Genomic DNA, 23,137 nt, shown 5'->3' with positions numbered 1-23,137 from the left:
GCCTGTGAATTGTATAGACATAAATTTATCTGCATTATATGTTGTGGTTTTATTATGGTTAGTATATATTGAAATTTATTTATACTAAATTTATCTACATTAGTTTATTTACATTATCTATTATGGTTTTGTTATGGTTAGCATATATTAAAATTTATTTACACTACTATGCATATAAATTATATGTTCTGCAGATAAATAGTTCTTTATGCACTTCAAATAAATTATGTACACTATATATAAATTATATGCTATGTAGATAAATAATTTTTATGCATTATAGATAAATTATATGTACTGCATAAAAATTATCTGCACTAAATTTATTTGCGATATTTTTTTCATCTTAGAATATATTGACGAATGATCTTTTTTGAAAGAGTTTTTCACCCTGATTGAGAATATATATATTTTAAAAATCTGTCATGTATTTTGAGAGAAATCATTTTGAAGTTTCGTTTAATAAAACAAAAATGTCAAAACTAATGATGTCATGCATGTGGAGAAAATGTGCAAAACAAATAAAGAGAGGAACCGATGCTTAGGACCATGTAATTTTATTAAATGAAAATGGGCATATATGTCATTTAATAAGCTGTGTCCTTATAATTAATTTTTTTTTGGATTATCCTTATGGAATAAGTCTTCCTAATTGTGGGTCTATTGATAATTGTCCCTATATATAACTAGATACAATCTACCGAAACAAGTGGCAAGTAGCGCAACGATAACGAATAAGATTAGGCAAAAAATAAATGCCGCACAATCACTACTAACAATGATATACCTAAGCAAGATGCTTATGACTATTTCAGATTCAGAGGGGCTAGAGTGCACTGGGCAAAAGTGGAATGGGAATCTTGGGCTCTGCCTAGGTGTAATTTTATTCTTTGGTTAGCTGCTTTGGGGAGGCCAAGAACTAGGGATAAATTAAGATTTATTCCTACGGACACTTTCTGTATTTTCTGTAGGCAGGAGAAGGAATCTGACCAGCACTTATTCTTTGGGTGCAGCTGGATAAAACCACTTTGGAGGAAAGTTAAGAGCTGGCTGGGGATTAATAGGCATATGGAAAATTTGAATTCTGCCATTAGAGGTTTGAATCATGGCAAGACTCTTGTGTCTAAAATGAAAAGAGTGTCTTTGGGGCTCCTTGTATATTTAATCTGGAAGGAAAGAAATAAAAGAGTTTTTGAAAAGGTGCGTAGTTCTCTGGATATTCTCTTCCATAGATTCCAAGTCTTGTTTTTTACTATCCAATACTTTCATGGCAAGGACATGGATGTCATTCAAGAGTGATGGCCTTGATTGTTGGTGGTTCTTGGTATGGTTTAGTCTATTTGTTGGGTGGTGTGGCCTCTGCTTTGGAGTTGGGTTATGTTTTGGTTGGTCTGTTTCTGATCTGTCCTCTGCTTTGGAGCTGAGTTCAAGATGGAGAATCATTACTCTTGCTGATGGGATCTTTTTTTCCTATTTGGTTTTCTTGCCTGGTTGGTGTGACTGGTTAGCTATCTGGTTGCTGTTGGACTTATTTTCTAGTATTTGTAGTTGGGATTTGATCATATTTTCCTCCTGCATGTTATTGATTTTCCTTGCTGAGATAGTGCTATGTTGCTGGAGGTTTTGCTTGCTCTTATGTCCTTCTCCTGGTTTCTGGGTTCTGTTTGATTCTGATGGAGATCTCTATGTTGCTTCTATGATGGTTGATGCTGCTAATTTCTTCTGGACTACCTCTGCTTTCATGGAGCTGCTATTGAGTTGCATTCTTATGCTGGAGATGACTTTTTCTCTGGCCTATTTTGATTTCCTGCTGCTGCATTGATTATGGTGGATCAGGATGTTGATAGTTGTTGATTGTTGGCTTGGGAGGTCTTATGTTGTCATTGTTGCTTGTTTCTGTTGGAAACGTGCAACGCAGCGGAAGTGTATAAGGACCTCATAGACATAAACGATAGCTAGACAAGTTTCAAAAATTTCTTATCAAATACTAATCACTATAGCACAAACCATAGATCAATTAATTGCAAGAAGATTATATACCTTGAGATCTCTCTGATTTGATCTCTAATAATCAGGAACGAAGGATGGAGTCAGCGAGTTTGATACTAAGCTCAAACCTGCGGATCTTCCACCGTATGCACCAATTCCCAAACTTGGATTGAGAGGGTGGTCTCTTTTCTCCAAGAACCTGAAGAACACAAACCAAAAAACTAGTGGAAACGATTAGAGAGTAGAGAGGCCAACTGGTGTCTCAAAACTTGTGTTAACAAAACACACACTATGTGTGTATTTATAGGGTTTGGCCACACCTAGGGTTTTCTCCCTAGGTGGGCCGGCCCCTAAGCCTCTCCCTCTCCTAATTCCGGTCCGTTTTGGTTTTCCTATATCTTCTAGTATTGGGCTTCTGGGCTACAGTGGGGACCAACTAAGAAAAATAAAACGTGGGCTTCCTATGAATTTAATTATCAGCCCAAACCCATGGACATAATTATAATTCATAAATTATAATATATTCCACTAAAATATTATAATTGCACTCCCCATTTTATCTCAAATTAAATCTGAGCCTTTCGTTATACTTGTTCATAAATTCGTCACGTTAAGTTACAGATACCCGTCAATTAAATATGCCACTGACATATAATATTTAATTGACATCTTTAAATATTTCCTTGATCTCACCGCTTAACTTATTTGAATGTGTCGGATTAATTAAAATCCACCTACAGGGTTTTGACACAATCTCAAATCCTATAAGCATTCTCAAGAGGGTATCATCAATCCATAATTGGACGTGAATTTTATTAACAGATTATTTTTCATCGTACAATTAATGTGGTGGCCCAACTTACTTGGTGTTTGTTGGCCTTGTTGGCCTGTACAAAAAGATCTCACCCTTTAGTAAATCAAAGTCTCGTACATTAAATGCACATGTACCAATAATCTTTAATAAATTAAGAATATGAACAATTCTATAACGTTTGTGTGAGTGTACAATTTTTCATATAGTCAGACTGGGAAAATTGACTCACCCGTAGTCCTGATCAATACACTCCAAGTGTACTGGTATAGTAAGTTCAAGCTTTGCCGCTCTCCGTAACCAAGATAGGTATACTTAAATACTATACCACAGCCAAACCGACGGTTTGTCCAATTCCGTCTTAGCAATGATCGCTTACTTATATTCGATAGGAACTTATGAATTGATCTTCCGTGTGTAAGCTTAGACTCTACACACCAATTCATATACCATATAGAATAAAAGACACTGATGTCAATATGTCTTTTCTCATTTTGAATGCTAAATATATTTTATTCAAATAAATAAATCGAGTTTAAATATTACATAAAATAATGGCCTTTAGCATACTATTCCTATCAGTTTCTTGGGGTCTTGGGTGGAGCTTCTTGTTTGAGCTTGCTGTGGGAGCTGGTGTTGGCTATTGTGGCTGCTTGCTTGTCCTGTGGCTATTGGAGTTGGTCTTTGCTGATTGAACTTGGAGTTGCTGGTGCTGCTGTTGTGGTTTTCTAATTCTCTTGTAGTTTTTTGTGATAGGGTTGGTCTTGAAATCTACTCTTAGTGGTTTTCCTGACTATCCTCATTGGTTGGCTTTGGCTTCTTGGTTCTTGCTTGGTTGCTTTGGTTTCCTGGGTTGTTTTGCCCAGCTTGCCCCCCTGGCCTATCAGGGTTTTGTTTGTTGTATATAGACTCTCTGGACATTCCAGTTTTTGTTTCCCTTTTGATCTTTAATATACTTACATTTTGATAAAAAAAAATTGATATACCTAAGCATGCAAATATTTACGCAATAACCATCCACCAAAACATGTGTGCGCAACAGTCTGAAAACACTCATCGAAGGTTGTGCCACCAACAATGCACCGTAGTGCCAAAACAAAGGCCCACTAGGGTCAATCAATACCCCGTATCATCATGCAAGTAATAATAATAGGAAAAATAATCACAGACGATGATCACGTCTCTAGATGGTGTGTTGCTAGCACGACGACCATAAACAACCTATCAACAAAAACAAGGCTCAACAACCAATCAACTCCACTACCAATATCCATTCAGGTCAACCGTACCAATCAATCAATCAACTATCTCTTATGATGTATGATTTTTTTATAATTTTTCATGCACCCGAAACCATCCAAAAATTATTTTAAAAAATATTTTATTTACAAAAATATTATGCAAGGCTCCATGAAAAAAATTTAATCAAACTAAACATTTAAATAAAATTATTTTCAAACAAAATAATTTTATTTAAAAATTATCATGGACCCAATTTTCAAATCAATACACGTCTAACAACATGTAGTATGGAATTTACCATGCGAGAACTATTACTATTCTAGAAGATGAAGTAAGGATGAACGAATAACGTGCAATAGTCAAGTGAATGGATAATTCATAGAATCATACCATGCAAGAAATATTAAGCACTAGAGGCCAATATATACAGAACCCCTACCTAAGTAGCATTGTACAATCAAATACGTGTCTACAGAGTATTCCCGATCTTCTATAAAAGTATACCAGCGTGTAATGGGTTATTAATTCGTCCAAATTACTAGACTGTCTAAAATAAAATTCTCTGATAATCTCTTATTTATCTGGTGAACATTGGCCGTAGGTCTGGTAAGGCGATTGGTCGAATGTGATCAATTATAAGGTATGGTCAACCCTTGTAAAATTCTGGTCAAACTTTATAAAATTTGTCAACTATTTAATTTGGAAAATGGATCATTTTAAAAATAGGCTAAAAAACCACTTTGGCCAAAATACACTTAGTGGTTCAAAACCTTTCAAATGGGTCAACCGTTTAAAAAATGTCAACAATTATAAATAAAATTGGGCTAGTCATTTATTTGAGTCAAATTTCTAATGTGCTTTCCTAGCAATTGAGCCAAGCTTCTTACGGTCACTGGCCTATTAAGTATAACTAATATGTCCAAACTTCTTACGGTCAAAGCCCCACCTTTGGTCAGGCCCCCTATTAGAATTGGGTCAATTTGATGAAGACCAAGGAAGCTTGTTAAAGAATGCCTATAATCGAGCTCGTAGATTGAAGATGAAGGAAAGGCGCGACGGAACTAGTCACGTGAATGAAGCCATGCAAACCATACAGGGTGACGTCAGCATGGCATACTCATCAATGGAAGTGCCGCCATAAGTTGCGGAAGCAACTGTCATGTCTTCGTTTCCATTATTAATTAGTAGTTCTAATTAGTTTAGAGTAAGATTTCCTTTAGCGATTCCTTGTGTGATTCAAACTATAGTTTACATAGGATTAGGACTTTTAGCTTTGGCTATATATAGCCGGTAAGATAGTTATGTTATTCTCAACTTTTATCAATAAACAAAAATCGAGTTTTGTCTCAAATCTTTCTTGCTCTTCACATAAGATCAAGAATATGTCATTGGTGTTTTCATTGAGAGATTGCTTTGAATGGCGACTCAAAAGGAATGCCTCAAAGCTTTGGAGACTGTGAACTCCAAGGTCCTACAACGGATGTCATGTCTTGAGGAATTGCTGGAAAAACTAGCCGGTGGATCAAATTCTACCTCAAAACCCAAGAGCAAGCCACAATCTTGCAAAGATGGCAGCGGTCCAAAGCCCTCCACGGAATCTAACGGTGATTCGTCCAAAGGAGACAAGGAGTAGTCGACTACGAAGCCTCCTGACAATTTTTCGGTTCCAAGTAAGCCTAGAATGAATTTTCCACCCTTCTTGGGGGAAGATCCCATCACATGTTTAAGCCGAGCAAACCAATTCCACGAGGTCAAGAAGGTTGTCAGAATTGACTACGCAACTTTTTTCTTGGAGGGAGAGGCCAATCTATGGTGGCAATGGATTGAGCGAATCTATCGGAAAAAGGATAAGAAGGTGAGATGGAAGGATTTCGAAAAGGAGGTACCTGCCAGGTTCGGACCAACGGGTATGTTGATCATGATAAGGCTCTATCGTGAGTCAAGCAGATGGGCGAATTGTGTGAATATCTTAAGCTGTTTGAGACACTGTCCAATTTGGTGCATGAGTGGCCAGAAAATGCCCTCATAAGAACTTTCATTGGCGGGTTGACACCAGAGTTGGCACATGCACTAAAAGGTAACAAACCACGGACTGTCAGAAAGGCTATCGATTGGGCAAGATTGGAGAATGACCATCTAGCTTGTTGATATCAAGAGAGGCGGACGACTCGGCCAAAACGTCTCACTGGGACACTGCCCGAGACTTCAAACCTCAAACTAGTTACTTCAAATAACAGTAATCCAAAACCTATCCCACCTGGCGTTAGAAGACTATCATGGGAAGAGATGCAGAGGCGGAGAGAGAAAATACTATATTTCAATTGTCGTGAGAAGTTCGCTTCTGGTCATAAGTGTAAGGCACCCTAAATTTTGTCATCGAGAATTTTGAGGAAGGAGGAGGGCAGTCCGCTGCGGAGGAATTTTTGTGTCCAGTTATTGAGGAAATTGATGCTTTTGACCACGTAAAATCTATGCATGCATAGGCTAGTGAAAAGGGACCGTAGACTATGAGATTCCAAGTGCCAATTTAGAATTTTCCAGTCATGGAACTCATTGACAATGGGTCATCACTGAATTTCATTAATAGTGCTATCGTGAAAAGATTGCAACTGCCAGTATAGTCCATAGACGCCTTTGAGGTTCCTGTCGCTAAAGGGGATCAATTGACTTGCGATGAGATTTGTCATAAGGTAATCCTTAAGATACAATGGATACATCTTTGTGTAGATTTATTCGTATTAATAATGGTCGGATTAGATGTTGTGCTTGGTGTTCAATGGTTGGAAAGCTTGGGAAAGATCGTGTCTGATTACCACCACATGACTATGAAATTTGCATGGGGTGACGGATGGGTTAAATTGGCCATATAGCCCCCAAGCAAGCCAGAGACTATCCAAGCCAAATCTCTAGAAAAATTGTACAGACATGGGGGGCAATGCTTTTCAATTATTGAAGTCTTGGAAGGCCACTCCGAAGATAGGCAGAATATCGAAATTCAAGGCTCGATGAAAGCCTTGCTCGAGGAATATGCTTATGTCTTGGCCGAGCCGTGTACGTTACCCCCAAACAGAGATTTTGATCACAATATTCCGCTCATATGGGTATGCTCATTTTCAGAAGAATGAGATAAAGAAACAAATCACGGAGATGTTGCGTAACGGATTTATACGTCTAAGCAATAGCCCTTTTTCTTCACTTGTACTCTTAGTCAAAAAGAAGGATGGGTCATGGTGTTTTTGTAACGATTATTGAGCACCTAACGAAGCCATAATTAAGGATAGATTTCCTATCCCGACCATTGATGACATGCTAGATGAACTAAGAGGAGCCTATTTCTTTTCTAAATTGGTTTTGCATGCCGGATATCATCAAATTCGGGTCCACTAGGACGATATTCATAAGACGGCATTCAGAACTCATCATGGGCACTATGAATATCTGGTAATGCCATTTGAATTATGCAATGCGGCTTCTACTTTCCAATTCCCTATGAATTTAATATTTAGTGCGCATTTGTGGAAATTTATTTTGGTATTTTTTTATGATATCCTCATGTATTCGAGGAGTCAGAGTGATCTTATCGAGCTTTTTTTGATTTTACCATCCGTACGTTTTTTCATTGGGTATTTGTCTCCGGTTTGTAATTTATTAGGGAACAAGCATCGTGCCGCTGTTACCAATAGCGGCACCTATCTATCTTTAGTGATGCCGCTGTTTGTAACAACAACTTGGTGTAAATGGCTTTAGCCGCTGTTTGAAACAGCGGCACAGGGAGATCTGAACAGCGGCACCTCATATCCCAACAATGGCATTAGGGTGCCGCTTTTAGCAGTAGCGATTTGTTAGAACCCAAGGTAATGTCGCGGTTTAAGACAACGGCATCATGGAATTCCAAGCAATGCTGCAATTGTGAACAACGGCTTATTTTGTCTATAAACCAAACTAGAGGCACTCTCTGATACGCACAAACAAAAGAAGTCATACAAAGAGGGAGGGAGGGAGTGTTTGAGTTCAATGGTTTTCAATAATCGTCGAGCAGCTAAACGGTAATAATTTTTTGTTGATTTATACTTGCATTCGGTTTTTGGTACTTATCTTATCTTATCTTATATTATGTTTAAATTTGTTAATTACGTATATTAAAAGATTTGTTAATGTTGAATTGATTATTTTATTTTGTATGTAAAAATATATTTAATTTGTTAATATTGTCGTCATTATTTGAATTGGAATAATATAATTGTTTAAATATGTTAATGTTGCCTTGATTAGTGTAGTTTGTATGTAAAAATAGTTTTGATTTGTTAATGTTGTCTTGATTAGTGTAGTTTGTATGTAAAAATAGTTTTGATTTATTAATGTTGTCGTCATTAAAATTGCAATATTAAAATTGTATATTTTTTTAATGTTTACTTGATTATTTTATTTTGTTAATGTTGTTATTAGTGTAGTTTATTTATAAATATTGTTGATTAATTGTTATTGTTATCTTGATTATTTTAATTGGAATATTAACTCGATTATTTTAATTTGTATAAAAATATTGTAATACGAAGGTGATAATGACTTCACGGAGAAATCAAGATTTTCCATATGAATATGAGTACGATTACAGTCAATCTGCTCCTTGGGTTGATTGTACCCAGACAACTGGTGGAAGTTCTTCTTCACAACATCAATTATCGAATGTTAATGTCACGTTGATCCCAGAAATGTGTGGTAGTGAAAACACCGATCATTTTGAGGAGGCGGTTGCGAACAACGATGTTGAGGTTGAAGATAAGGAATGTTACATAGAATCTTATGCTAGTGACGTTGAGGATGAGGATGATGATGTTGGTGGTGACATTGCAGAAAATGTTGGGCTTCATACTCACCTGGTGCCACAAATACCTGAATTTGGAGATGTTAATTTTGATGATGCAGTATGCACGGATTGGGATTATGTTAATCAGGGGACTGAAGGTGACTTAGAAGTCAAGCAAGTGTTCGAGAGTAAGGCAGAACTGCTTAATACGGTGAAAGCGTGGCACATAGAGAACAACTACCAATACAAGACTCAACGTTCTAATATAGAAATTATTCAATTAAAATGCGTGAAGGACAAGACTTGCAGATGGTATCTTCGAGCGAGGGCGAATGAGTCAATAAAAATGTGGATGATAACTGTGTTAAAAGGGCCACATACATACACAAATGTCTCTTTAACACAAGGACATCGACAACTGGATTCTGAGTACTTGGGGAGTACGGTTTTGTCTATTGTTCGAGCTGATTTGAAGATTAGTATTGCTGTTATACAAGCCTTTGCAACCACACAACTGAAACATGAAATATCTTATTATAAGGCTTCAATGGCAAAACAGAAAGCAATGGAGAAGTTATTTGGATCGTTTGAGGCATCCTATGTTGTACTGCCTAAGTTATTTGAAGCTTTAAAGATGTCGAATCCAGGCACGGTTGTTTTATTTGAGCATAAGAATTCTAACAACTCATTAGCTACATTTGGACGTGTGTTTTGGGCTTTTAGGCCATGTATTGAAGGGTTTTAGTATTGTCGTCCATTGATCAGCATTGATGGCACGCACCTGTATGGAAAGTATAAGGGGAAATTGCTTATAGCAGTTGCATTTGATGTAGATAATGGGTTGTTCCCATTATGTTATGCTTTGGTCGATGCAGAAAATAATCGAAACTGGTCATGGTTCATAAATTGTATCCGTGTGTATGTTACTGATCGTCGAGGTATATGCGTGTTGTCTGATCGACATCCCCGCATGAAAAGCGTAATATGAGAGCAATGGCCTGAGCCATTCGCATTCCACAGATATTGTATCCGACATTTAGCCAGCAATGTCATGACAAAGTTTAAAGATTCTGATTTAAAATCCACTGTGAATATTATGGGTAGAGAGAAATCTCGAGAGAAGTTTGATTTTTGGATGACAAACTTGAAAGAACTAAATGCCGAAGCATGGCATTATCTCGACAAAGAAGAGAAAGAAAGATGGGCATTATCATATGATGATGGACATCGATATGGTAACATGACTACCATGTCAGAAATTTTTAATACTGCATTTTCGCAGTTGAAATATCTTAGACATGGTCAACCTATTTCGTCTGGTCTTGTTGACCTTGTAGAAAGAAATTGACTACTATGATATGGCAATCGTTGGTGCAGCACATGGAGAAGTTCATCTTTATGTGTGCCACCATGCTGTTGACTTGAGTGAAGACAATGATGACAATGCATATCATACTCCTGCAATTATCCCCAACAATTACACAAAACATTTTGAGGTAACAAGTAATTAAATATGAGATTTTATTTGTGTATTATTTTATTTTATAATTATTTTTTTTCCTTGTAGGTTGTCGAATCTTCTGCAAGAGGATGATCAGGAGATGCGATTGTGAAACTAATGGCAAAGCAAGGATCAGAAAAGAAGAATATTGATTGATGTGTCAGAAAGGCCATTATGTCTATGCATACAGTCCGTAATGAGTCGAAATAAAATATGTAATAATATAAACATAATGGACGACTCTAGTTTAGAAGTTAAGCATTTTAAGATAATATTGTTATGCTAACATTTTTTCAAACTAAAATACGTAGTAATATAAACATAATGACTCTAGCGCGCCGTCCTCCGCCTAGTACTCGGACTCCAGATGGTTGGGGCGGAAGATGGAGCTAATGCAGAAGATGGACCAGCACCAGAATATGAACCAACCTCATATTGACTGTGCTGCGAAGAAGGAACCCGACCTCGTCTGCGTGCCCGACCTCCTCTCACTCTAGCACCACGTGCAGGCTCTACTGGATCTGCTGGCTAGTGAAGACGATGTCCCTCTCCTAGCACATCTAGAATATCTCGACATGTCGTGAACCAACCATGTGCTCTAACAGAAGTGGCATCAGAAATAGCATTAGCCATAGCAGCACTAGCAATCCTAGCCCCCTCCGCTGCAAAATGAGCCTACATATGAATAATAGTTAATTAAAAAACCATAAAATATATGAAAAAATGCATAAACAATAAATTCCTTAAATACTTACAATTTGATGTAGCCTACTAATGTGAGGCTCGTACTCTAGTTGTGAAATTATTGGAGTTTCTGTTGGAGGATTGATGAATATGCGTGTGGTAGATGTATACCACTGCATATAGTCATCCAAACCTAAGTTTGCGATGCGGTCCTATACAACTAGGTCATGTCGTTGGTCCCACTGTTGTACCCACGCTGCATGCTCATCAGCCCAATTCACATCGCTCCGCCCTCTTCTACTCAACTTGTGCAAAGTAGCACTCGTATCCACTGGCTCTGGAATATACTGAAATAGTCCAAACTGTCGTATGACACGATTAGGGCAATGACACTCAACTATTTCATAGCATATGAGCGGTACGACCGACGCCCGAATATGGAATCCCTCAACACACACTTGTGGCGCCGTAGAAAGCCGTTCGTCTGTGTATGGCATCCACACAACCTGTCGCATAAAATAAGAATAAGATATGTACCCCACAAGTTTTTATATACTTACCAATTGTCATAAATAGTGGTTATTACCTGATGAGGCCCCTGACTATCAAGTTCAGCCCTAGCAAACGAAACCACAGTGGTGGGATTATTCTTGAAAGTCCAACCCCACTCCAGATAACACCTAGCAAAGGCAAAGGTTCGTCGAGTCCATGTACGACCTGCCTAACAATCTCTGGGTGACATAGATGTAGTCGCTCCCACGACCAAAACTACAAAATATATAAAGTGTCAAGCATAAAATTTACAAACATAACGACAAACAAAATTACGAAAATAACTTCGAAATGTAATAATTAATACTAACTTGTAGTAACATTGCACATCCACCCATCCCTCTTGCTCCACTCATACAAGCTCGATAAAGATTTCGATATAAAACTGCTACAACGGCTGCTCCCCAGCTATAAATACTAGCTGCTGCAAGTCCTCCAATAGAGGTAGATAGTGAAGTGAAACGCTATCGCCATTTGTGCTCGTGAACAACAAACTCCCAAACAAGGCCCAAATATAGGCTCAAGCATACTGTCGTAATACATCATCTCCAGCTCCATCGAAAGGTGGACTGTGATGACCAAAATTATCAGAAAGCCACGACAATCGAACAGAGGCACAATGTCACTGCGTACGTGGAGGGACCCGACCCAATAGTAGTTGCATGACGTCATCCCATTGCTCAACCACAAGTCCAATGACAGCACGACCATCCACTCTCAGCCCTAATAGCAAACCTGCATCCTGAAGAGTGACTGTCATCTCACTACAACGAAGATGAAATGTGTGCATCTCGCGCCTCCATCGCTCAACTAATGCCGTAAGTAGTCCATGATCAAGCCTGATATGACCAATCTGGGTGATCCTATAAAAACCTGCCTCGATCACAAATGGCCTAACACGTGTGTCTAAATCCCAAAGCACATGGTGCCTAAACGCGATAGCTCATCTACCATCATCCTATATATATATATATATACAGGAATTCTCCTATGTGAACCAAAAGTGTGAACCAAGTTTGTGGACCAAAATCCAATGGTTGTAATCAATCACAACATAAGTGGGGGCCACACATTTATTATGGGACGCACCACATCTATGGTTGAAAAACAAGTCCACAAACTTGGTCCACACTTTTGGTCCACATAGGAGAATTTCTGTATATATATATATAATTAAAATAAATCATAAGAGAGTTAAATTATAAAAAAAATGAACATTATGCTCTTACCTGACCACTCCAAACATCCTCTAATCTATGACCAGCCTGCATATACAAAACAGATCCATCTACTGGACCAGGATTCTGGCCTCTCGTGATCGTAGGTACGGATCGAGATGTTGAATGACCTCTACGTGTGCATGCCATACAAAACAACGATATAAGAATAACATATGTAAGTTTATTAAATTATGTTATTCCTTTAACTTCAGCCTAATTAGGATCATTAATAAGGTACTACAGGTAAAAAAAACATTTGAAATTGGTGGGCCAATCTTGTCCTCTTTTTGTCTTATGATTCTAACATATATACTATTTTGGCTTTAAGGCCGCCGACCACCAACCACCATACATAATTATTACTAAAAATGACCATTTCTTTTGTCAAGTATCATATACACACACATATATACAAAATTTTTATCTTCCAGTGATTGAGACCTGACACATTTTCCAAACAAATCAATGACTCTATACAAACCAAAAGCTTCATTTGGTGTCTAATACTATATAACTTCACGTGTTCGAATTTTCTCAGGTTCCAAAGTTAAAGGTCAAAAACTACAAAGACATACTACCAATTACACATTCTCCTCTTCTAAATTATTTTTCACTACCATCAAAACAATATCCCTAAAAATGGAGGAAAACCATAAGATGAACAATCTAGGAAATCATAAAAATATTCATCATATTACCTGGGTAGAGCTGGAAGTGTGGAAATAGACGTCCGACGGTGGAGCTGCGGTCGACGACGACGGCGGTGGAGAGGTCGGCACCAGCAGTCGACGATGGAGTAATGGTGGGTGGGTGTGCGACGCGACTGCTGCTGTGTTTTGTGTAAAATGAAGCCCTAAGGCCTCTGGTTGCACGATTTTGTTTTAAACGTGTGCCGCGTTTACAATTGCGGCACACTAGTGCCGCTGTTGAAAACAGCGGGTCCTTTGTTCTTCAATTGCAGCCGCGGTTTAAAGAAGCGGCTTTTATTAAAACAAAATGTTACCAGGCTTTGTAACCACGGCACCACTAAAAACAAATAGATGTCATTGTTACAAACAGCGGCATCACCAAATACAAATAGGTGCCGCTGTTGGTAACAGCAGCACGGTGCTAGTTCCCTAATAAATTACAAACCGAAGACAAATACCCAATATAAAAATGTACGGATGCTAAAACCAAAAAAAAACTCAATCTTATCTTGCATCTTCGTATGGTTTTGGAAATTTTGGATCATCACACATTTCATATCAAACCATCTAAATGTGCATTTGCAGAAGAGAAGACCGACTAATTGGGACATATCATATCTCAGGATGGAGTATAGGTAGATTGTCGAAAAGCCATGATTTCCTGGCCTAAACCGAACAATATTTCGGCCTTGTGTGGTTTTTTGGGTTTGAATAGCTATTATCAGAAATTCGTTAAACATTACGGGGTAATCGCAAAACCACTCACAAATATGCAGAAGAAGGGTGGGTTTCAATGGTTGGATCAAAGGGAAGAAGCTTTTGTGCGATTGAGAGGAAGCTGTAGCCCGGACCCCTGTCTTGGTTATGCAGGATTTTGAAGCCAGGTTTGAGGTCCATATCAATGCTAGTGACAACGGCATTGGGGCTGTGCTTACACAACATGGAAGGCCATTAGCTTTTCTCAACAAGGCCTTAGGCCTTAAGAAACAATCACGGTTAGTATACACAAAAGACATGCTCGCTGTAGTGGAAGCCGTGCGTTTGTGGCCCCATACATATTGGGACGGAAATTTTTGATTATTACGAATCAACAACCTTTAAAGCATCTTCTTGAGCAGAGAATCATTACTCCAGAACAACAAAAATTTCCAGCAAAGCTATTGGGCTACGTATTTGAAATTCTTTATAGACCTAGTCGAGAAAATTTTATTGCAGATGCTTTATCTCAACAGGACGAAAGTCCAGTTTTGCAAGCAATTTCGAGACCAGTTTATTCAATTTGGAATGAACTTCGGGATTGCACTAGAAGTTCACTGGAGTGTCAACAGTTGCTGTAGAAAATAGAAGCGGATCCTGAGTCTCAACCCGACTATGAGTTGCGTTTTGGCTTAATTCAGTTTAAAGGAGCTTTTGTATTGGACATGGGGCAATTACGAGGTAAAATTTTATAGCACTATCACGATTCCTCTATTGGAGGACATTCTGGGGTTTATCGTACTTGGGTACGTGTTGCACAACTTTTCTTTTGGCTGAGTATGAAGGGAGAAATACAAAGGTGTGTAGCTGCTTGCGATATTTGTCAACGAATTAAGCATGATTCGTGAAGGCCGGTTGGGCTTCTCCAACCATCAGCGATGCCTGTCCAAGAATGGGAGGATATTTCGATAGATTTTTATTAAAGGATTACCACAATCTAATGGGTACGATGAAATAATAGTGGTGGTTGGCCGATTAACGAAGTACGCACCCTTTGTGGTTGTGGTGCATCCTTATACGCTCAAGTCTATTGCACAGTTGTTCCTCGCTAATATCATTAAGTTACATGGGTTGCCTAGAACCATTGTCTCTGATAGGTATCAAATTGTCCTCAGTAATTTTGGGGCGAGTTGTTTAAATTACAAGCGACCTAGCTGGCTATGAGTTCGACATATCATCCTCAATCTGATGGACAATTCGAGGTCACTAATCGTTCCTTTGAGCATTATTTGTGCGCATTTACACATCAAAATCCCTGGAAGTGGAAAGATTTTCTAGCTTTGACTAAGTATTGGTATAATACGACCTATCATGCTTCTACAAAGAAATCTCCTAATGATGAAGTAGATCGAGATTTGTGAGAGCAGGATGATTTGCTCAAGGAACTTAAATGGAATTTGGAGAGGGAAAATAACCGCATGAAGACGCATGTTGACGCTCATCGACGAGAAGAGTCCTTTGAGCTAGGCGATTTGGTTTACTTAAGGATCCAACCCCACAAACAGAAGTCGCTATTTCAAAAGGCCCTCTATAAATTGAGTAGCCGATATTATGGCCCGTATAAGGTGTTACAAAGGATTAGTGAGGTAGCTTATAAGCTTGAGCTTCCTTCGGACTCGCATATTCAACCCATTTTTCATGTTTCTAAACTAAAACGTCGAATCGGAGGCTGATATCACGCTAGTCATCATTCTAGTGATGCTTGACGATCCCTATAGAGGCCACCATGGTTGCCGTGCGATAGTAGATAGATAAGAGGGAGAGAGAGCATATCCAGTCTTTTTCCCCTCACTTTTGACGATAGTGGCAAGCTAGTCACGATGTCTCCAACATATCCAACATTTTGGTTTGTCATCGGAAAAATGAGACTCCATGAGGATTTCTCAAACAAATACAACCAAGAGCCATTTAGCCTAACTTTTTTCCATCTTGTAGCACAACCATTATGCTCTGCCTCTTGTCTTTCTCTCCTAAGTCATAGCCAGTCTCAGACTCTCAAAATATCAAATGTGAGGCGTGAGCTAGGGCTTGCTACTTGCTAGTTTATTAGATGTGTGAATTGTTAGTTGCTATACGCGCCTTAAGGTATGCTTCTCCTTCCTTTATCCCTCTCTGTTTGTTCCTTTATTAACGTCATTCCCTAGGGACCCAACAAAACTTCCATTAACCCTGACATAAAATCCTACGTCTGTCCCTGACTACTGATGCAAGGGGGTGCGATTGATTTAGGATTTTCTTCCTTAAGAGCGTTTACATGAGAGTGAGAGATACGTGAGAGAAGATGGTATTATAGAAGTTTCTAATTTTAATTTTGGCCCCTCTACTTTATACAGTTAATTATTTTCTCCCCTAAACTTTCATGCCTTTTAATTCTATCTAAAAGTCTAGATCTCAAACTCAGAGATATATTTAACATCCCATAGGGGCTATAATTGGAGATACCATTGTTTGTGGTACATAAGTTCCTATAAAAATGGGAAATACCCTACCTTTGAGTGCCTGCTTAGTTTAATTTGTGCCCTAAAAGTTCAGGATTGTACAGAAACCAGGATGCACAGGATGTTGATTTGAATGATGATAATTCTATGCATCATGTGCGTAACAGAATTGCCAACAAGAAAGTTTTGGTTGAGATGGTAAAGTTGACTGCGGTAACTCTTTATAAACGTGGGAGGTTGCAAGTTTAACTCCCACGCCCAATGGTTTTGACTTTATTTTTTTGGATGGACCAAAGGCCCATGGGAAGTTTTCTCCACACGGGTTTCACCATGTACGTCTCAATTGTCGTCAACGTGGCATGGGTTGGGTTGGCAGGTCGAGTTTAGAGTTAGTCCAATTGTCCATAGGAAATTCTCGATTATCAAAAAAGCGAAACAAAATTGCCAGTGAACTTTGCAAATTAAATATTTTATCAACTATATGTTAACAATATTTATGTGTAATAGCTATGTACTTAGTTAAATATAATTACTTGTTAATATTTAATATCCTTATTGGTAAATTGACGGTATATACTCTATGTTTAGATTCAGTTTCATCAAACACCCAAATACGATACACGTTAGTATAAATCAACAACGTATACTCTGTCAGCAATATTATTATGTGTCAAACGGAACTAAAAGTACGCTAAAGAAGACAAACATAAAATATGCCAAATTGAACTGAAAATGGAGTTTCAATGAATCAATAAAGGTGTGAAATACCACTTTAAAGAAGAAAATAGATAGCTTTGTCTGTGTGGTCAATACGGAGCGTACAAGACGGGTTTGGACAACCAAATCCAGAGATGGGTCGGTCAAGAGGCCCAACGCGTTCCTCCTCCACTTGATATTTTGGCGATGAATGTTTTTCAATAAACTTGAGCATTACTTTAGCTTTTATACAACAACAACAAAAAAACCCTAATTTCAAGTTTCTTTATATTTGACAGTTGTATCAAATCATGCAAGTTGGGGGAAGACCCTTAATGTTCGATTAAAATAAAATAACTAATTAATCAATTCATTAATTCCTTACTAAGATAATTTTGACCAACAAAGATATATCGTTTTCCCTTTTTTTTTGTGATCGTTATTGTTGATGAGGGTTTTTGTCAGGTGTAGTGGTAGTGTCTCTCCCCCACACCATCGAGGTAAAGGGTTCGAGGCATAGAGGCGTTGATGACGAGCTAACAAAAACCCTCATCAACAGTTATATCTTTAACTTAACAATTTTCACTTACTTACAATATGTTTCTTGTATCGCGTAAATTTTCAAGTATTTGTATTAGTAATTAGTATTCTTTCATTAGTTTTTTTGTAACAACTTGACCTTGTGTTTTAGGATTTTAGAACATTCACATCACCTCTTCTATCAAATTATTTAAAAATACGGTAAAATGAGTTATTTTTTCAGTTTTATGTAATTAATTACAATTTGACATCACTCTACACATAAGCTCCCTCAAATGTCCTCTATTAAGAGAGATTATTTTTTTCAATTATTTTTAACATTTTTTGTTCATTTTTTACCGATTATATTGTAAAAAAAAATATAATTCTTACAACCATCACATTTTTTAATAAAATGATATAAATTTTTAATATTTGTTGATATTAAATATTAAATATATATTTTTTCAATGTCACCCTAGCTGTTGCCGCACTTGATATACATATGATATACTATATATATAGCTAACTTGGAAAACCTAAAACTTTATTGGATCACATAATCTTCTACATAGTAAGATTACAAAACCCTAAATTCAAGGTGGAACCACATGCATGAACATGCTTAGAAACAAATTAAGCTTTCCACATTTAATAACATTGGCGTATAATGTCATAATAATCCTTCACACGGTGTCCTAATAACTTGATTATCAAAAACCCGATATAAACAATAATATTTCGAAATTTATCTGACTTGGCATTGTCGATCATGCAAAGTTAGCACACCCTAAAATCAAAGTCTATATAAGACCATCCTTTCTTGTCATTGTGGACGCCAAGTTTGTAGAGCTACTCAGGGTCAGGGGTCAATACTTGGGAGGCGTAATAAAGAGTGAAATGGCTATGTTCTTCCCAGTATTGGCTATTGCCCTGAGCCTCTGCATTTCCAACGTCGACGCAGCAACGTCGCTGCCACAGCCGGTGAAGCTGGAGTGGCATTACTACAAGGTGCACAACATTTGCCATGATGCAGAAGTGTATATAAGACATCAAGTAGAGTTGATGATGAAGACAGACAAATACATCACAGCAAAGCTCCTCCGCTTGGCTTATTCAGATTGTTTTGTTAGTGTAAGTCTCTTAATCTGTCAACTCTCTATCTCATATAAATCTAGCTAAGGGAAGTTATCTGTTTAGAACACAAGATTTTCAAAGCATTCATCGTGTCTACACTTCTATTCCATCATGACCACAAAATGATGATCATGGCCAATAATTTCAGGGTTGCGACGCATCCATTCTCCTAGATGGGCCAGATTCGGAGAAGACTGCACCACAAAATCGGGGACTAGGAGGATTCGTTGTCATCGACAAGATAAAAACAGTTCTAGAAAGCCGGTGTAAGGGGAAAGTTTCTTGTGCAGATATACTCCAACTTGCCACCAGGGATGCTGTTCATATGGTAAAATCCTTGATCCCCTTCGAGAAGAATCATATTTCACTACTTACATCCTCAAAACAAAGGCATTACCAGTGAAAACAACAATCTTGGTATCTATCAAATATATATAGGAAAGCTCTGAATGCTATACTAGACATAGTTTCAGAAGAAAGGCATAAGCATATCCAGCTACTTATGACTTCTGATTAACCTAACTAATAGAGAATTGTATCTAATGTCAACTGAATCAAACAGGCAGGTGGACCCTCTTACCCAGTATTCACAGGAAGAAGAGATGGTATGACATCAAAGGCATCATCAGTGGACCTCCCATCACCATCCATCTCATGGCAAAATGCACTAAAATATTTCAAATCCAGAGGCCTAGACGTGTTGGATATGGTAACACTCTTGGGTATGATTCACAGAACTATGTCATTAGATCTGTTCATTCTCCTTAATATTAGCTTGCTCATAAGACATATATATGCACACACGAGTTGCTCAGTGTAAATAAACGCAGATTCTGGTCAGATGTCGAAACTAGAAGGACTTCTAAAGATGATATAAGAAGTTCTATTTTCAAATAATAACAAAAAAATTGAAACAGAATAATGAGCAGCTCAGTGTAAATAACTAAATAATGAGCAAAATGCATATAACCAAAATCCTCCGTTTCTCTGCTTCTCTAGCTCAATGTTCAGGGCACAGACATAATGCATACTTCACAGACTTACAAAACTAACGACTAATCTTTTCCAGTTTGTTTATTGAAGTTTAAACAAAAAATCTTAAACTCCCTTCTGGACTGGACAGACTCGAAAAATGGTAGAGGATATTAATGTACTCAACTCCATAGATTTTCTCAGTAAAACTGTCTTATGTGTGCAGGGGCGCATTCAATTGGAAAAACACATTGTAGACAAGTTGAAGACAGACTGTACAATAACAATAATACGCTAGGTCCAAGCATGAATGCAACATCTTTGGCAGAAATGAGAAAGCTATGTCCACCCAGAGTGAGAAAGGGCCAAAGCGACCTGCTGGTGTTTCTAAACCCAGAATCTGGCTCCAGCTACAAACTCACAAAGTCCTACTACTCTAGAATTCTAACCCATGAAGCTGTCCTTGGAATTGATCAGCAACTGTTACTAGGAGAGGACACTAAGACTATTACTCAAGAATTTGCAGCAGATTTTGAAGATTTTCGGAAGTCACTTGCACTGTCGATGAGTCGTATGGGAAGTATTAGCGTTCTAACTGGACAGCAGGGTGAGATAAGGGAAAATTGCCAGGTTACAAATGCAAATCTCCACAAGTACTAAGAGGTCAATGTGTTCTTAGATACTGGTGGATTCTTCAATGAACAAAAAAGTGGACGTAACGGATGGCATTAGCAGTAGAGGAATAAACCATGAAAAACAACATAGAAAGAAAAATCTGATTAACATCTATAAATAAACTTACAAGAGATTATTAATAAAGAACTCTCTTTGATTTTTTTCATTGACTCATGCAGCCGACCCCAAACTTTTGGGATAAAGGGCTAATGCTAGACATGAGGGGCCTTTTACTTTTCACTTTTATAATTTGTACATATCAGAAAGGCCAGCTGGAAACAAAAATACTAATAATCAAATCGATTTCTACATCATTGAGCCACCAAGTCCTCATTAAATAACTAACATATCTATAGTCATCACTAGCCATCATGAGCTCGCTCTCTCTCTATCCAATAAGTTTTCGAGTATTTCTCCTTTTTTCTTCCCCCCCTTTTTTTTTTGAGAAATCAATTTCTCTTTTTTCTTCCACATTCACGGGGAAAGAAAAGCAATCAAAAAAAGCTTGCATACATTTTATCTCATTCTCTGAAAATATTTATTGTAACTGCAAATGGCGAAGATATCAAATCTTGTATCCCTAAACTGTGAGAGTAATCCATTGAGCTAAATGACCAACCTGGGTACACCAGAGCAATGAAACTTCAAATTTTCAATCTTTGCACTAGCTTCACACGGTCGAAGAAGTGAAAACACTGAAACTGTGACATTAAAGAAAAGCCAAGTAAACTAAAGGCAGATTTCTCATTGTGTTCTTCAGACAAAAATTTATGAAGCTTCAACAGTAAAAGAAACTGAGCAAGAAAGAACAAAAAAAAGCCACAAAAAAGTTAAAGGGGAGAATAATGTTTTTTGCCAAAAAAGAATCTATGCAGAGCATTGTTACCAAAACCCAAGAAAAACAGTGAAAGGGAAATAATTCAAAAGCCAACAACTTTAAGTTTTGCAAAACATGGATTAGATTCAACTACAATTAAGAATCTGTTATTCACAATTTTAGAACCAAGGGAAACTTTAGGCACATCAATAAGATCACTTTCTTGCAGTTAGGACATCATAAGTTGAAACCACTGAGGCGGCGGAAATGCTGTATGTAACAACCTTCCCAGACTCTATAGGGAGAACACTTCAACGCCTATAATTTTTAATCGTAATTAGAATTCTTTCACAAACACCACACCAAGCCTAAATATTGAAAAGAACAACTGCTCAACTAATAGATGGCTATCAAAGGTGTCAACAAGGGATGCAACAGTAATTAGTACCACAATGATATATATAAGGGGTGCCTCTCATTTATTTTTAACATTTAAAGCACAAATCAATGTCACGCATCAATCTACTTGGAATAAGAGCAACGATGTTCCAAGTCTACCTAATGAATCATCAATGAAGAGAATAAGTAAATGCTACATAAAATATGACAAATTTTAAGGAGAATGTAGATACGTTGTAAGAAAATCAAGCTGACTGTTTTTTGAGATGAACCTATAGCTCAATAAATGTAAAATGACACAAGATGTGCAGTTATGCTATGTATCATAGAAAACTGGTCTCTACATAGCCTTTATACGTTTACAACACCTCTTCATACTACTGCTTCCTACACAAAATGTCTTCTTCAACAGTTGTCTACTTATGGTGGTGCAAATAGAGATCCAAGGGAAACCAACATTGCACAAACCATCAAAAAATGTAGTACAATAAAATGAATGGCCGACAACATTCACTCCTAATTCTGATTACGATTAAATTTGGTTTCCAGCTTATTATTGTACTAATATCTAGTTTTTTCTTCACTCCAGCACGAGATATAAGAAATTTCATGTCACAGACAAGCAAGGAGTGGTGTATGAACCACCCTTTTCTAGTCAAAAAGTAGAATGAATTTCCAAATTCTGAACATTCTCTGCAGTCCTCTGCAAAACCAAAAAAGACATAAAAAGAACCATCTAAAACACCACCAAAACTTTGACTTCTAAAAGGTAGGGACTGATAATCAATGGTTTTTAAGACCCCTATATTCGTTCATGAACTCTTATCCAGTAGCACCAATCCAATTAACATACATGTTCGCACAAACAAAGCATGTTTTGCCAATGAATATCTGAAAATATACAAACAACAATATGGGTGGAAATATATGCATGCATCTGTCTTGCATTGGGTAATAATATTGCGAGACAGAATACTTAAAGAACCAGACAGTAGTTACCTTGCAAAAGCTGTCGAAGAATATTGGAAGTACAAGGAACCGAACAAACTCCAGAAGGCAGAAGCACTTTTGCATAAATAATTCTATCATGAATCCAAATAACATAAGTTGCTCACAACATTGTCATTGATGCAAGGCCGTAGATACCAACTATAAACCATTGCCCTATAGCCATGTAAGTAGATGGGGAATCCCTGATCCTAATCATCATGCTGAGATGCAGGGCTCTTGCTC

General features: G+C 37.6%; 1 protein-coding gene across 1 annotated transcript; it reads left to right on the top strand.

Moving 5' to 3' along the window:
• Nucleotides 1-18,552: 18,552 nt before the first annotated feature.
• On the top strand, nucleotides 18,553-21,389 carry LOC119988787 (probable peroxidase 61). Its single transcript, XM_038833949.1, has 4 exons — nucleotides 18,553-19,038; nucleotides 19,190-19,369; nucleotides 19,604-19,763; nucleotides 20,240-21,389. The coding sequence occupies exons 1-4, from the start codon at nucleotides 18,805-18,807 to the stop codon at nucleotides 20,671-20,673; spliced, it is 1,008 nt and encodes a 335-aa protein (XP_038689877.1). The 5' UTR covers nucleotides 18,553-18,804; the 3' UTR covers nucleotides 20,674-21,389.
• Nucleotides 21,390-23,137: the final 1,748 nt, after the last annotated feature.

Source organism: Tripterygium wilfordii, chromosome 21, assembly GCF_013401445.1.
Source record: "Tripterygium wilfordii isolate XIE 37 chromosome 21, ASM1340144v1, whole genome shotgun sequence".
NCBI lineage: Eukaryota > Viridiplantae > Streptophyta > Magnoliopsida > Celastrales > Celastraceae > Tripterygium > Tripterygium wilfordii.
Note: the sequence above shows the minus strand (reverse complement) of the source record. Positions and strands in the feature narration are given on the sequence as shown.